This window comes from Centropristis striata, chromosome 16, assembly GCF_030273125.1.
Source record: "Centropristis striata isolate RG_2023a ecotype Rhode Island chromosome 16, C.striata_1.0, whole genome shotgun sequence".
NCBI classification, from domain to species: Eukaryota; Metazoa; Chordata; class Actinopteri; order Perciformes; family Serranidae; genus Centropristis; species Centropristis striata.
Genome location: NC_081532.1, coordinates 18,808,356 through 18,822,500, shown reverse-complemented (window position 1 = coordinate 18,822,500; position 14,145 = coordinate 18,808,356). Strand labels below are relative to the sequence as shown.

At 38.4% G+C, this 14,145-nt stretch overlaps 1 protein-coding gene across 2 annotated transcripts in view; it reads right to left on the bottom strand.

Annotated features, from left to right (window-relative positions):
• The window catches only part of rock2a (rho-associated, coiled-coil containing protein kinase 2a), a 48,668-nt gene that overhangs the window by 15,789 nt on the left and 18,734 nt on the right, over positions 1-14,145 (bottom strand). For both annotated transcript variants that reach the window (XM_059352825.1, XM_059352826.1), the window contains exons 2-16: positions 13,068-13,149; positions 12,857-12,957; positions 12,339-12,476; positions 11,869-12,129; positions 9,329-9,476; positions 9,015-9,153; positions 8,592-8,683; positions 8,280-8,439; positions 8,107-8,161; positions 6,149-6,237; positions 5,991-6,039; positions 5,412-5,547; positions 3,972-4,063; positions 2,986-3,232; positions 832-938 (exon numbers count right to left, since the gene is read on the bottom strand). In XM_059352825.1, the coding sequence (XP_059208808.1) occupies positions 832-938; positions 2,986-3,232; positions 3,972-4,063; positions 5,412-5,547; positions 5,991-6,039; positions 6,149-6,237; positions 8,107-8,161; positions 8,280-8,439; positions 8,592-8,683; positions 9,015-9,153; positions 9,329-9,476; positions 11,869-12,129; positions 12,339-12,476; positions 12,857-12,957; positions 13,068-13,149 (1,896 nt within the window). The remainder of the gene's footprint in view (positions 1-831; positions 939-2,985; positions 3,233-3,971; positions 4,064-5,411; positions 5,548-5,990; positions 6,040-6,148; positions 6,238-8,106; positions 8,162-8,279; positions 8,440-8,591; positions 8,684-9,014; positions 9,154-9,328; positions 9,477-11,868; positions 12,130-12,338; positions 12,477-12,856; positions 12,958-13,067; positions 13,150-14,145) is intronic.

Here is a 14,145-nt window from a genome sequence, read left to right as displayed (position 1 = left end):
TAATAAGTCTATAATAAACTCTGTAGCCAAATGACAGACACTCTTAAAGACAAAAATGTCCCATTGAAACCAGTCTAACTGTTCAGGGAGCTATGAAACCTAAAGGACAGCTTTTCTTCCATCATTCTTCACTGCTTGCTTGTGTCACTATATTTATTATGTCATTGTTTGCACTTTGAAAGGCCACCAGTAAAGGAGGTCGAAGTTCATATAATCAGAATTTTGAGTGCAGCGCTCGGTGGCATTGCAATGCACAACGGCAAACAACGGTACAGCCAGCGCACAGCCGCTTTACCCCTGATTATGTGCAGCTGCCGTGGTCCTCTGGAGTCCACCAAAGTGCTGGTGCATTACTTCTTCATGATGTCATGACGTAAAAACAAGGCAATGTCGAGCCCTTTTGTTTGATGATGATAGGCCAAGGAAAACTGAAGGTAACTTAAATATATTTATTAAAAAAATATATAACTAGATGTTATCCTCATTTTATCTTTTATATGTTTTATTTGCAACCTGTGTTCACATTCGCAACATTTATAATTCTTAGTTGAGCATGAATATGTTTTGGAAGTAAACATTTTCAAAGTCTGATTTAATGTTTTTGTTTCGTTTGGGTTAAACATGTTGATCCAGTGAGTCAAAGTGAAAAAATAATTATCAGGTCATACAGGTGAGGTTGTGCTGAAAAAAATGATACCAACATGGCATGGTGAACATTATTTAGGTGGCAAAATTAAAAGTATTCAAAAAATGGGCAAAATAGCCCAAAACTTGAAAAAGGAGTTGAAAAAGGGAAAAAAGACACATCTTTAGTTTGCTTTTCTGGTTTACCTTCTCCAGGTCAGTGTGTTTCTCCTGAAGCTGTCTCTTCTCAGTCTCAGTTTTGGACATAGCCTGTTTCTGCTGGCGCCCCTCCTCCTCCAGGCTGGAGATACGTGCTGCAAGACAAAACCAACAAAGAAGCAGGTTTGAGAAAGAATAAAAAATAATTCCACAACCACATGCAACGTACAGCAACCCAAACACTTTAATCATCATTATATGATCACACACAACCCCAGCAAGCATCCATGTCTTTATTTTTTGCACCCACTGATCTGCAGCCAGCAAGAATGGAGCTGGACTGTGCAGCCTACAAATGAGTGTGTTGCTTTTCTTTTCAGCCATGCCAGTTTGTTTATACACACACACACACACACACACACACACAATAGCCTGATACCCAAAATAATCAGCTTAAGGCAATATTTTGATTAGGAATATTTACATGGTTCAAATGAATGCTATTTCTCCAGTATCCTGATTCCCTCACACTATGTTGTTTGATTTGCAAATACAACATCTGGTAACTGCATCCAAGGACCAACAACTGCTGTCTAACAAGAGCCAAAAAGAAAGCTTACTGAGGAGATTATAAATGGAGAGCTGAGCAGAAACCTGGGTGCGTTTTGTTTGCTTCAAGTATGACCTCACCTCAATTAACCCAATCAGATACAGCTTTTACATGACAGTTTAAATAGCCTGAGTGCTGTCTTCATCAGATTAAGGTTAAAAAAATGATCCTTGATGTTAACACACTCCCTTGTGCAGTTACAGAAATACACAGTCTGCTACTGTTACACACACTGACCAGCTGCTGCTGTGGAGAAACTGACAGGTTTTATTAAAAGGCAGAGAGAAAAGAGTATTTCATTTTTTACTCTCTGTGTTGGGATTTGTTTAACCAGTGTGACAAACGGGGCTTAAGCCTTGTATTTATTCTTGTTTTGGTCAAGGCCATTGTGGCTCTGTCAAGCACTTCTAGACAAACCTGTTTTGATAAAAGCTCTTACAAATACATTCAAATCAACCACACACACACACACACACACGCACACACACCGTATTTAGACACGAAAAACACAAAACATATATGGGTAATCACATCAAGGCAGCATCCCTTTACACATCAAACTGTATTGACATCTTTAGTTTTTTATCGTCCAAAAGGCGGTGCGGCCATGTATGTTATTATTAAGAATATTTTCCCTGCTTTACCTTGCCTTTAGACAGGCCTTTTCAACTAGTAACTGACTCTTCAAAGCCATCAGACTCTGAAAAAAAACAGTAATTTTGTCTCACAGAACACAAGCGTTGCTGGTCTACAGCAGTCTCAATTTGTAGGTTTGTTTGTGCTGTAAAAGAGCCATTTTGTTTGTTTGTTTGCTAAAACTCCCACCACTTGGTGGAGAAGGGCGCTCACTAAAAGTTCAGAGGTAATGAGTAGAAAAAGGCACCTGTGTATGTTTAATTGTTTGTGAGATGCCCTGGAGAGGCACACAGTTTGGTAAATTAGAAAAATTGTAAATTTATTTGTCATTTGAGGAAAGAACACTGTTGTTTGAGAAGCTATAAAAATGGTATTAATCTTCTGAAACTGTAGACATTTTATTTGTGCGTGTAAAATACTTTACTGAGTTCTCACCATAATGGTGGCATTTTTGTTTTTATGAATGGAAAATGGGTCACTACATAACCCTTTAAAACACCACATTCACATAAGAACAAACTAACTGATCGAGGCAGCATTAGACCAGCAGCTCCTGTGTTCTGGGGGCTAAAATAAGTGTTTTTGTCAAAGGAGTCTGGTGGCTTAAAAGGGAGCATAGATGGATACAGCAGCTTCACTTCTCTAAGGTAAAGTAGTGAAAATATTCAAAATATAGTGCACACTAATGCATGTTTATATTTAATACACTGACAATGGATAAGTACCTTATACAAGCCCACTTTAAAAACATCCAAACTATCCCATGAATGTAGACTTTTAAACAGTAAATTCCATTTCCCTCAATTTTATCATGCACCTCACATTGCTCTGTAACTGTATATAAATACATATATTTATATCAAACACATATATTTAATCCTATCTTAAAATCATATGACTAGTTATCTTTGGAGATGCCATATGAAATATTTTGTGTGTGTGTGTGTGTCACCCACCCATGAGGTCGCTGATGGTCTCGGAGCCCTGGCTGTGCTCCCTCCTCTCCGTCTCCAGTGCGGCCTGCAGGCTGATGCATTCCTTCTCCAGGCTCAGCTTGCTGCGCTCCAGCAGGCAGCATTTGTCCTGCAGCTCACGCACGTTGGCCTCCAGCTGCTGCAGCTGCTTGCTGCTGTCCGTTTGGGTTTTACGCAGCCTCGTCGCCGCCTCAGACTCGGCCCGCAGCAACGTGTTGGCTTCTTCCAGCTGATAGAAACAACAATGAAAAAACATGAGGTCAGATTAGTTTTAATTGGTGACTCACCACTTTTCCATTTATTAAACAGGTGCAGTATGTACCGAGTTCTGTTACAAACAAACCTAACAACCAAGTACTTTATTTTGGAAAAAAGAGAAACGGGTTTAATGCAGTTTATACACAATTTAGTACTTTCTCTGTTTAGAGAAATGTTTATATTTCTTTTGTTTTTTTTTCTTTTTAGTGGTATTTTAAATTAATACAAAATGAAATAAACACAGCTACAGTATGATAATCCTCTTCCATATAGACTTACAGGTACATAAGAATAAGTTCAATGCAAAAAATAAATAAATACATACAACATGTAAAAAAATACAATAAATGGAGGAAAAACTTAAAAAATATTAAAATTAATAATAAAGTCAACAAAAAAAACAAAATTGAAAGGTAACAAATAAAAAAATAAACTATGTATTGTATGGGGTCAATTATTAAAAAAAACTACAATATAATATCAGTATTGTAATTTTTTCCTCCTTTTTTTTCCTAAATCAAGGCTTTTATTACATAATTACATCTCTGTTTTGAGAAATACAGTAAACTGCTACATAATGGTTATAATCCCATAATTCCCATTCACTATTTTTAGTTATCTTTCAACAGTTATTTCTGTATTTTACAGGAGTAGTTTGCATTTTAGACATTAAGTGTCGGCACCCACAGACTATAAATACACTGACTGACCTGTTTCTGCAGATGGATGTTCTTCTCATTAGAAATGTGGGAATTCTGGTTTCTCCTCTTCATGTCATCCAGCTGGTCTCTGAGACTGTTGACTGCACATGAACACAGAACAACAGTTGATCTTTCAATGCACCGAGCTTTCTATTATAACAACACTCTTACATTAATCCCCCATTATTACGTTTAAATCAGTGATGTGTTTGGGTATCACAGAACAGAGCAATAGTTGTGATCAGTAAAAATATATTATATTAAACATACTATATCCAAAAAGAAAAGTCATTATAGAGCAGAGCAAAAGAGTAAGCCTTCGGACTTGTTTCTCTGGTGAACACACTGTAATTCCACACTGTAAACTTGACCAGGTGATGGCAGTAACGTCCACATTATCTCAGTCTGTCTGTAAACTTCCAAAAACTTTTTGTAGTTCAAATTAAAAGCATAACAACTGGGATTTAGTAAGTTTCATTGCATCCTACATTAACTGTGACCTGTTTACTATCATGAATTGGCAGCAAAACGAAAGTTTGTCACTAAAAAAATCTTCACAAAGCATCAAATTGCCTACTATTTGATAAAGCAACAGGATAATTAATTAATTATGTCACATTAGCACGTATCATTTATTTATCATGCAACAAAATAAATGTAACTTTAGACATATAAGATCATACATAACAGCAGAGGCATGACCACTCTGAAACCAACTGAGTCCCTTTACAAACAGGCAGCAAACACAATTGACCATAAGGCCAATAGTTTTCCTCATTGCCATAGAGTATAAGCGTAAAATTAATTTAGCCTTGATAGGTGTTTGGAACATTTTGTAGATGCTTGCCGGTCTTTAAGGTTCCCACACTGAGTCAATTCCTAATGTAGAAGGATAGCAATGGGCTAAAACGGCAACTACAAAAGAGTGATGTGAAATATAGATATAGCAAGTTTGAGAAAACTGCCTTCTCGGTCACAGCTGCACACTTTTGGAATAGTTTTCGTATTGAATTAAGAGAGAGCTGATTTCCTAACCATAAACTGTTCATCCCAGAATCAGAAATACATATTTTGCCTCTAACCTATGGTGTAGTGCGTGTTTAATTGAGGAGCTTTGTTCTTTTTAAGCACAAATTTATGCACCACATTCGAGATGCCATTTAGTGCCATTATTTTTGAGAGAAGGCAGACATCTCTACCACATACTTTAACAGTATCTACATGAATCGGATACTTTTATTGTATGTATTATATCATATTGTATAGTGTAATATCATGCTGAACTTGCTGATGCATTGATTTAATAACATTAGACCACTAATTCATTTGACTACAGAGCCAATTTGGCTGATTGGCAAACTCATTGGCACATTTACATGTTGAATAACGGGTATTGTGTCTGAAAAATTAAAATAAATAACTAAATCCAACGTGTGAGTCTCATGTCACCTTCATTCTCCAGACAGCGCTTCCTGTCGGCCTCGCTCTCGGCCTTGCGGTGGCTCTCCAGGCTCTTGTGTTGCAGCAGAGCTTTCTCTCTCTCCAGCTGCCTCAGACTCGACTCCAGGTTCTTTCTGCCGCTCACCTAAAAACCAATCATTAAATACTTTGTTCAGCATGTCCTTTAGGGCTGGTTTCACGCTGCCGTGATTCCATAATTCGCTTTATGAGAAATGGTTCCTGGGAAACCAATCGAGGGCTCGACACAAATCCAATCCCAATAGACATTTTAATGTCGTTATTAGAATTCGTCCAGCACTCCGGCTGAACCTTATGGGATACGATGCGTTGGCATTCAACTGAAACATGGTCAAGTGAAAAGTGAGAAATCATTATTCTGACTTAAGTACAGTTTTTAGGGAAAGGCCATGAAAGTGAGTGAAAAAGATGGAGCTGAAACAATCCTGGAGGGGAAACCGGGTCATTGCACCAGCAGAAGTAGGGCAGAGCCAAAAATATGCGAGGGATCTCCAACACTAACAGGTGTCTGACTGAGTCTTCACTGTTGTTTCAGGGGGATTAGCTTACCTCGTCCTCAAGTTCTTTGGAGACTTTGTCTAGACGGCAAGTAGCAGCTCTGCAAAAAGAAAACAGGACATTATGTACAGGAGCTTCAACGGTGTTGGTCACTGCCATGTCTGCCAGTGGTACAACACTGTGAAGTAACATGTCTACAGCTCCTGTACCTGTGTTTGTGCTCTAGGTCACATTTGGCCTGCTTCTCATTATTCAGCAGCACCTCTATTTGGCGCAGTTTCTTTTGCAGTGCTGCTGACTGTGGAGACAAAAAACACCCAACCAATCACACACAATCCAGTGTTTACATTCATGAACTGTTTGAAACTTTTCCTCAATATCATCTATCGATCCTATGAGTCCACTGTGTACTGTGCAGTGACACATTAAACACTCTCAGGACTGCACAACAAGCTTTAAAACAATACAGACATATAATCATATTTTAAGTTCATATGGTAAACTTGTTAGTACATATTTACACATCCACCAAATACAGAACAAGCCTTTGTCTGGGGTGTCCCATAGTAAATATATTTTTAGCTCAGTTTGAGTCTTCACCTACTTCTTAGTGAATTATTCCACTCTGTTCATCAACTGCTTGTTGTTTGTGTAGATATTTTGCCACTAAAAATATGTTGTTCAGCATTGTTGTAAAACGTACTTAAAAACATTTTAAAGAGTCAACAGTTTCTTTCCAATAAGCACATTTTGTTTTAAGCTTGTTTTCACTAACCACAATTAGTGTCAATCTTAATATCACTGTTAACAGAGTTAAGGATGTAACTTGGGAACCAAGCTAGCTGGAACGCCAGAGTTGACTGATTTTATTGTATGGATAAAAAGGCAACAACAACACAATCCAATGGACAACATGCAAAAGTGAGAACACTTGTTTCCAGCATGGTCCCTAATGTCAGAAAAACAAAGACAGACAAAACACATGACATGCATAGTATCCCCTAAACAATCCCTGTCATAGTAGCTTTCTTTTTAATCACAATCAATATGTCCTACAAGCATGATTAATGCAAACATATTGGAAAACACAACATCCTTAAAGTCGATGAATCCTAAAAGCATCTCCAAATAAATAAAATATAAAGAAAAGAACACAGTTTACACAAAGAACCTGCCTCTCTACGTGGTCATCTTCTCACTGGAAATCTTCCTGGACCTGACCTCTAAAAACCCCTCTGGATTCTTACAGTTCGATGCTAAGGGGAAGGTACACTGGCCCTGGTGTTGTGACTGCGCTGAATATGGACCCTGACTATCTGTGAGCCTGAGTAGTCTGGCTGCAGGTCGACTGATGATGTTATACATGTGGTTGAGTTTTTACTGTTCCACCCTGAGCTGCACTGGTAGAACGCTCACTTTCTTGTTTTTTTTTACTTGCTACATGAGTTCTGAGAGGTACATCTAATGGATAACGAATTATGTAGTTCTGCATAACCTGCATTTGTTCTTTAGTGTTATTGTATATCATAATCGATAGTGGCACTTTATCGGTGCTGTTACAAGGAGTTTTTTTAATTGCAATATCAAACTGCATCGTTCTGCAATACAGGAACTTGAGTTGGTTTTAACATGTTAACCCATGTGTCAATGTAATGGTAGCTATTCTGTCAAAGCCTGATAAAAAAAAGGAAATTAAACAGACAATAAGCTTGAAAAATGTGTTTGTTTGTGTGCACTCGCATATTATATTTCCGAACTTTAAAGGATTAATGAAAATGTCTGTGTCCCTACATGATGTTATAAACAAAGCCAGTGAATGAACAGAGGATGTGAAACTGAAATCAAACTTTATCAATTTCCTCCTCAGCTCGGACTGAAGTTAGTAAGAGATTAACTTGTAGGTCAGCCGCTAACACTAAAAGCTGCTGCTTAACTATTTCTATGTGACTAAGAACATTGAAATTCATGGGATCAGAAAAAAAAATCTGTTTCTGAGTCATTTTCACCATAATCCTTCAGGTATCACAGTCTGAAGCTGGATTGATTGCAGTGTCAACAGGCCTGTGTAGTCATGTTAACTGACGTCTGGCTTATTCGTTTCCAGAGAACATTTTGATGGACAGTATCACTGGAGTTATAATGTGAGGAAGCGAAAGAGAAAACCCACCTCTCCCTTTGAATTATCATGAGTCACTGAGATATTGTTGGAAGCATTTAGTAACCTGAAGAAAGGAAATGGACAAAATCAACACAAATCACGATCACAGCCAAGAACAAATGTCTCTAAGTGCTGAAGGTCACTGAAATTATAAGATCCAGCTAGTAAAACAGATGACTTACTGGTCTTCTTTGAAGTAAGTAAAGCCAACAAAGGGTAACTGGTTTCCAACGAAGGCCTTTGGTGTCGGGAACGTTTCTACATCGCCTTTGTCATCTTCAATCTCATCAAAATTACTGGTGTCTATGTCACTGCTCAGCTCCGGGACCACAGGGGCAACCACTGAGGAGGTACAGAGTGAGAAAGAGAGAGAAAGAAAAAAGAAAGAAAGAAAGAAAAAAGAAAGAAAGAGAAAAAGAAAAAAGGAAGTGCTGTCAAACAAAACGTGTGAGTTTAAGTCCAATAAATAACTATCTCTCTCTAGGGATACTAACTGTCTCTGATGGTGTCGAAGGTCCACTGGTCGTTCTTGAAGAAAGGGTGTCGCTTGATTTCCTCCACGCCGTTTCGGCCCAATCGCACCTCCCTCAAAACAAAGAGAGTGAATGAGTTGTAGAGATATTACTACATGTACCCTTTGTCCTCAGTTCAGCAGTATCAGTGGCAAAACAGGCAAACATGACCTATTGATACATATTCTTTAGAGACATTAGGAGCAAATAAATTAAAGCCTGGGCAAAAATATACAGACTTTGTTTGTTTTGGCCTTCACAACCAAACAAGTGGTAAAAATAAGTGTGCTGTGTGCAGCTCAGTAGCATCAACGTTATGTGATGTCTGAGTGTTGCAGTATAAAAGAAGCACCCTTATGTTCCATTAGAATCACGCATTTGGAAATGTGAAAGGACTCTTTATACCTGTCTGTCAGGAAGGCACAGATGATATTCTTGGCATCCTTGGAGATCTCCACGTCATCAGGGAAGTTGAGGGAGTTTTTGTGGTCCATGATCTTACTGTAGGTTCCCACCAGAGAGTCGGCGTAGAACGGTGTGTCACCTAACAGAAAATACAGCAATTTAGATCAAATGAACTGCACTGGAATATTGTAATCAACAGTTGTTTCTTGTACCAAGATGATTCTAACACATTATTGTATAAAGCAAATATATTTTCAGAAAACACTTCTCCCCTCGTTCTGTAAAATAACTGGCTTTGTTAAATATTTACTAACCAACAAGCATTTCGAAGATGAAGACCCCAACGGACCACCAGTCACACTCTCTTCCATAATACCCGTCTCCTCCCTGGGACTTCAGCACCTCTGGAGAGATGTAGTCCGGAGTCCCGACAGCTGTATCACAGTGCACCATGCCGGTCTGCTACACAAACACAGACACCAGCATCCTTTAAAATCCAACAAGTACTGTATGTCTTCACCTTTTAGCCTAACATCTGCTTTGTTGTCTCATCTTGTCTCATGTTTAATACAAAGGTATTATCGCTAATGAGTGAGTGGCTTGTAACATACAACTGATGCTTCAGACATGTCATAACTAAAGACATTTTCCTTATTTAAATATATTTATTCATTTTATTTTCTGTAATCCTAAATCATTTGCGTTATCTGTTTATTCATAAACATATACCGGTACATAGGGCTAGGAATACTTGTGGGATGGATTACCTCAAAAAACAAACGAAAACATAAAACCTAAACAGACCTCCCACAGCTTTCTTGGTTGCCTATAACCTCTGGGTAAATAATGTGACATGTGTTTTCCTGAATGCCTTGACTCCTTTTACTACCAGTGTGCAACACTAGTTAATGTTAGCAGTACATTAAGTCAGCTGATGTCACCAAACAATGGCACCCACTACAACACAGTCCAACCTTTATTACTTACTTTATTTGTAGGGGTGTGACGATACACTCAGCTCACGAGACAAGATGACATTTTAAGAAAACTACAATGACACAATATATGACTGGACCAACAGACTTTTATTTAACTGAGTTGCACATGCATTTTAAAATGTTTTATTATAACTCTTTACATGCATGATGTAGGCATTTGCTTTTAATAATCTTCTTATTCCACAAATTGAAACTAAAACAAAAATTTATAAAAGTTAAAATAACATGAATAAAATTAAATATTTCTCTCTTTTTTTAAAGTGCAAACACCGGGACAGTCTCAGGCCAAGCCCTCTCAAATGTCCGCTGACTCTGCGTGTCTCCATTACAAAAAAAGGCCCCGAAGGGATTTACGAGACTCCGGAGGTGATGTATGGTTTTCGATCATTGCGTAATCGCTTAGCGACAGTTTTGACCGTGATCACATAAGCCATGGATTAAACACGGGAGAAGCAAATGTGGCCGCCGTCGCTAACTGTGCACAACATCAGCAGCTGATCAAAACAAAGCAGCATGGCTAATTATGCACAGCGTGTGCTGATCATAAACATAGCAATCGTGAATTAACCGGCATTGCTAACTGTACACAGAGTGTCCGGTGCTTGTTGTAAACAAACACAGATCACTAAGTGAACACCTCCTGCAGCAGCAGCACATACACACTGTACTGCTACAGAGCTAACCATTAGCCTGTTAGCAATTTGCAGACTCCGGCTCTGCAGCTGTAAGAGACTGCTGCAGGAGGACTGTGCTGCTTCGATTCGTTCTTACTCTTCTTAACGAGCTGCTGTCTCCTGCGAAGTCATTCTGGCTGCCTGCTGCTTCCCCTCCTTCTCCTCCTCGTCTTCTTTTCCTTTTACTGCCCCCACAGGTCACAAATAGAAGTTTGGATAGCTCACAAATCTTGTGAGACAGATTTTTAACGCGACGAGAAATATAGTGGAGTTTAATCTTGCGAGATCTCGTCACACCCCTATTTATTTAATGTTACAAAGCAACCAATGCCAGATCCATGAAACGTGGCTAAGCTACTGAGTGGATATGTTAGTTGGCTAGCTTGCCCAAATATTTCACCTGCTAACATCATTCATAATACTAACCTATAGTATGAATAATCGCAAATAATAAATAAATAATGCAACTAGGGATGGGAATAATGAATCGATGATTGATTAATGGTTATTAAGAATATGGTCGATCATGTGGAATTTTTATTCAATCTGTGTATATTTTTATTTTATCTATGACTATGTATCAGTACTCACTGAACTGAAACACGGCTGAGTGTTCAGTTCTGCGGCCGTACGTGAATAAGCCAATGAACTTAGAAATTGGATAAAGCTACAGTTTGGAAACTGAAAGTTGCAATAACAATTATAAAACACACAGAAATAAAAGAGTATTAATTTGAGCAAACTAGCTTACTGTATCAATCCTTGCTAGCATGAATTACTACGTTTAATTTTATCCAAAACTTATTTAAACACAAAACACACTTAAATATGCAAGATTACTGTGAAAACTAACCTATTGCCTCGTTGGGGGCTGAAACATAAAATATTTAACTCCTTGACGTTATCTTTACAGTTTAATCTGTTAGTTTTACGATTCACAGTATCGAGTCTCTTTTCGTCCTTTCAAAATAGCGTCCCGTTATCAAAACAGGCTTTTGCATAGTACTGTATATATATATATCTTTTATTTTTCGTGCATTTATGCATGTAGCGGGGTTTTTTTGCAAGTAATATAAGATAAAACTATTCCTTTGAACTTTCAGTGAAAGAAACAAGTTGGTTGCAGAAGGAATAATCAAGTTTGTTAGAAACAGAAAGTTTTAATGACGGCACACAACTCACAGAGTCCATCTTCATGCACGTGCCAAAGTCAGCCAGCTTGAGGTGTCCAAGTCTGTCCAACAGCATGTTGTCCGGCTTGACGTCCCGATGGATGAAGCCCATGGAGTGAATGGCATCCAGGGCCATCACAACCTCCGCTGTGTAGAACTTGGCCCATTTCTCCGGCACGTCGTAGGTGCTGGTGAGGTTGACCAGGTCGCCTCCTGGCATGTACTCCATCACCATGTAGAGATAGTGCTCATCTTGGAAGGCACAGCACAACTGAATGGCCCAAACACAAGCTCTCATTACTAAAAGTGGCTATCAAAAAACTCTTCAAAAAGTGGTATTATATGGTATTTATTAACAAGGGGGCACCACACGCAGTCTACCAGCAAAAATATGCTAACTGTTACCTCTAAAATTGAGGATTAAACCGTGGAAGCACCAGAAAAAAATATTCACAACCTGAACAGAATAAAATGACATACCTGCACAACCCAGGGGCTGTTGGCAAAGGCCATGATGTCCCTCTCTTCCCAGAAGAAAGCTGAGTCTGAGCGCTTGATCATCTCAAACTTGCTCAGTAGCTTCATGGCGTAGACCTTCTGAGAGGCTTTATGCCGGACCTGAAGGGCAGTGACTCACAGTTATTCACAATTTAAAAAAACATGCAGAGTCTGAGAAGATTTCCTCAGAGTCTAACTTTTTTTTTCTGAGTCACATTTTAACCAAATGGTGTTTACAAAAAACAAACTATTCAAATCAGTGACTGTCTTTAAATGTAAGTCAGTTTAGTCATAACAGAGAATTACATTTTTTTATATTATTTATTAATTTTTGTGTAGTAAGTAAGAAAGTGTGGAAATAAAATGTACACAGTGGTTATTAAGTGATGCTATCAGTGGCGGCAATCATTCTTTGTGAGTTCGCCCATCCTTAATTAATGTAATTACATAGCATTTATTTTAAGTCTTCCAGAAAGCCATAAAAAAAAAACAATACTCACTAGCTGGACTTCACCAAATGCCCCTCGACCGATGACTTTAACTCTGTCAAAGTCTTCAGACTTCATCTGGAGGTCTCGAGTCTGTCTTATGACTTTCTCATCTGAGCGTAAAGAGAAAAAAATCTCTTTAACGATGTTGTGAATTAACCAAAACAACATATTTAAGGAGGCAAAAACAAAGCAAATGTCCTCCATCTCAAAAACTACTTACATCTGTTTAAGAAGGTTTCAATGTTTTTGTTCTTGCGTAGTGCAGGGTAGTCTAAGTCTAAGACCAGGGCGTTTATCGAGTCCTGCAAAAAAAGACAAGAGAAGAACAATGAATCATTAGTCATGACAAAGTTGCATCCCCCTGGTATGAAATATGAAGCCAAGGTGGCAGTGTCTTAAATCTCCTCTCTAATGGCCAGCAGGGGGCAACTCCACTTGGTGCAAAAAGATTGTACAGACATCTATGACAAATAATGCTACTTCTCACTTGATTTATTACTTCAGTAAACATTTTCAAGAGTTGCTAAGTTAAGTCTTCTTCAATACAGAATTATGTTTGATTTGTAAATTATGGTCACTTTTAAAATAAAACAAGACACTAAAGCAGGGTATGCTATGGGGTGTAGCTACCTTCCAACAACTCGCTACCATGACAAGTCAATCAGGGGCATGTTCAGTCTGAAAATCTGTGCACACCAAATGCCAAATTCAAGGCTTCAAAACCGATGTCCACTAACTCATGGGCAGCTCTTCTATACAGTCTATGGTCATGATTGACGTAAACAACATGGGTAAAGTAGTCAGAATGGGTCACATCACTATCAGGTACGTATATATTGGAGAGTTAATATTAGGAACATGGACCTTGTGACCATCTGAATGACGCCAGATAGAAAATAAAACTATGCAGTGCTGCAGAAAGAATAAAAATGAGTACAGATGGTGTGATCACACAGCATTTTAAAACCTGCAGCTTCTCTATTTGCTTAGAGTAAAGCACAAGATATAACACATTCTTTCCAAAGAAGTTTACATGATCATAAAAGGTTACGTCATACAGTCGAGTCACTGTGTTGCAATAAAAACATGACAACTACCAAAAGAGCAAGAAGTGTTTAACAATTTCCGGCATTTATTCTCACACAAGAGGAGGATTATGAGATGTGTCACAATATTTAGATTCTAGTCATTGAGCCTCATGCTGGACATAATGTATAAATAGTTTTGTATAGTGTGAACATCTGATTCTGACCCACTGCAGCGGAAATGTGTCATTCTTTATGTGTCACACTTAACTT